At 33.9% G+C, this 2,822-nt stretch overlaps 1 protein-coding gene across 1 annotated transcript; it reads right to left on the reverse strand.

Moving 5' to 3' along the window:
- Window positions 1-438: 438 nt before the first annotated feature.
- LOC139902729 (protein LURP-one-related 10-like) lies at window positions 439-2,352 on the reverse strand. Its single transcript, XM_071885334.1, has 3 exons — window positions 2,134-2,352; window positions 1,253-1,480; window positions 439-615 (listed from the first exon to the last, which is right to left on the reverse strand). The coding sequence occupies exons 1-3, from the start codon at window positions 2,341-2,343 to the stop codon at window positions 439-441; spliced, it is 615 nt and encodes a 204-aa protein (XP_071741435.1). The 5' UTR covers window positions 2,344-2,352.
- Between the last annotated feature and the right edge of the window lie 470 nt (window positions 2,353-2,822).

A 2,822-nucleotide genomic window follows, 5' to 3' on the forward strand; every position in this document is an offset into this window, starting at 1 on the left:
GGTGGGAGATGAGTTTGAGCCCATGGCACAACATAGTTGTTTGATTGTTGAGCGTATGGTTGTTTTCTACAACACGGTTGACCCTTGTGCTGGTGTTTGGTTAGAGGTTGTTGATGTGTTAGGGCTAGCTGGTGAAAATGCAAGGCGGCTTAAAAGATCAATCATGTCATATTATGAGTACTTTGTAAAATATTCACGGCGTGCATATGAGACTACTAAATAAATATATACATATGAGACTACTAAATAAATATATACTGTATTAGCGAGATTACATATATAACGAAAGTTATTCAACAAGCTAGGAGTATCACTGGCAGAGATGTTGTATGGTCCAAACTAAAACATCATTATTCGTTCATTCATTCACACATATGATACAAAAAGGTACAATAATAGATCCATTCTGTAATAGCAAGCAGATTTATTCTGTATCTGTTACAAGCCAAATTCAGAGATATCTGTGAGCATATCACCATCATTCTTCTCTTCGTTAATTGCATTGAGGATGACAACAAGTGCAACGATGAAAGCATAGTCGACATTAGGATACACTGTCACAGCAAATGTGTCTTTTCCAAGTGCAATGCTTTGCACTGTATGCTTCTTGTGCATCTGCAACAGCACGTTACTTACCCGTTGATTAGAATGTTTCAAGATTACATGTATATTTTATTTTGTTTTATTTTAATTCTATGACAACTTCAAAAAGTCCTATGGCCTCCATTTGAGAAATGAGGATCCCCGCCACGAGTTGTCAATAACAACTCGTTTACTCAATTACAATGGGTCAAAAGACAAACTTTACCGAAAATGAAACGGGTCAAATGGGTCAAAATTCTACCAGAGTGGATATAAATGATTACATGTAATTCTTTAGAAATGTTAGTATGTTACTAATTTTGTTATGGTATGTTATAGTTTTCCTCATCATATTTAATACATTTATTATTTATATATAAACAATAATGGACTACAAAGTAATAGGCAGAACAGCCCAAACTATTCTGGCCCATGAAAAGAGATCGCCCGTAGTAGACACCAACCATCCCAAGATAGCCTACTAGCCTAGTGGTTAAGATCGTTCAAACAGTTTACCCATTTACATTTGAGTAAAAAAACCCCATTTTCTGGGTAGCCCGAATAGGCAAAACCTTATATGTTTAACCATTTACACATAATGACCCATATTGATCCAATGTGTAAGTTCCGTTGCAGGGCTCGAAAAATATCTATCCATTGGATTTATAACCTGAGCAACGATGGTTGTGCCATCACCAGCATATATAGTACAAGATCTATCAAACCAACTTCCTTTGACTTTAAAGTTACAAACATCTTCTTTTTCGTTACTGCCCAAGAAAACGTCAAGCGAAGTCTTGAATTGGATCAAAGATGACTGTTTGGCACTAAAGATTATATCCTTTGAATCAGAGCTATCTCCCCTGAACACTACCCATCTATTGTGAACACTGATTAGCTGTTCATAACAACATAACACCAATCAACAAATGAACAACGGTTTTGTTATAAAATAGAATAACAAATTAGGTCACATTTTGCAATCCTGTTTTAACAAAACGTTCACTCACAACTTACAGTTACATGTTCATGTAACAAATGTCCAAATTAACAATCATAACATGATCTCATTTTTGTTGACTCAAAGCAAGTATAAAAATCATCAGTAAAGCTTGGCCAATGGGGCTTTGCCTCATTGGTCACCATGTTAACATGGTGTTCGAGGAGACCAAGGGTTCGAGTCTCGGGGGGGGGGGGGGATTTTCGTGAATTAACTCTAACCACTAACATTGCCTTTCAAAAAAAAAAAAAAAAAAAAAAAAAAAAAAAAAAAAAAAAAAATCAGTAAAGCTTGAGATGAGTAATTACTATTTTCTAATGCAAAAAAACAAATCATACTCTGTTTTGTTCTATAAATAAATATGGTGTTTAACTAAATTCCACCTAAAATTGTTTGAAATAGAAGGAGAGTTTGCTTGTTTTACAAGTTATAGTAACGATCAAGTTACTAAAACTATCAACAATCGTAACATACAATCATAACAAGCATAAAGTATTTTAAAAACACACCAATATAAAGAAAACTAACTTCAAATAAAACGAAAATGGAACCTTTTTTTGGAAAGATAGAATAGGATGACCAGCAGCATCAAGCAAAACACGACGATCATGAATACTTAAATGTTTTCCTTTAACTTTAAACATAACGTTGCCGTTAACATCAGTTACAGCAAAGTTTCTGTCAGAAAGAGTTAACAGTTTCTTAACGATGGTTAGATCAACTGGATACGGAGCTAAGAACTGCGGGCTCACGATGGCCATCAGGTTATTCGACGGCATATGTTGGCCCGGCTGTTGGAAGTAACTTGTTTGAGCCATAAATTATCAAATTAATGGAATTGATTGTTTATAAATGGAATTGATAATTGATTCTGTATTTTGAAAGAGTCTTGTTACGCGTTGGGAATTATTTAAACGTGCATTTCATAATGAAAAAATGTAATTTAATGTAGATTATAGAGTAATATTAATAAGTGCATTTTATTAATAAGTTAATGGATTATTCAAATTCAAACTGTTTTCAACATTTTATGCGCTAAATTTTACAGTAACTCCCTAACGTATGTTGGTTGGTTACCTCCTTATTTTCAAATTAATTTATCATGTTTCGGATTGTACCTGCAATTACAATATGCAAAGTTTAATTGATAATAATGAGTATTTTTACATAAGTTTAGACTCTACGTGAGTTGATAGGGGCGGATTTAGTGTATGCCCGGTGGTTGTAGAGACCACTAAAA

Source organism: Rutidosis leptorrhynchoides, chromosome 3, assembly GCF_046630445.1.
Source record: "Rutidosis leptorrhynchoides isolate AG116_Rl617_1_P2 chromosome 3, CSIRO_AGI_Rlap_v1, whole genome shotgun sequence".
NCBI lineage: Eukaryota > Viridiplantae > Streptophyta > Magnoliopsida > Asterales > Asteraceae > Rutidosis > Rutidosis leptorrhynchoides.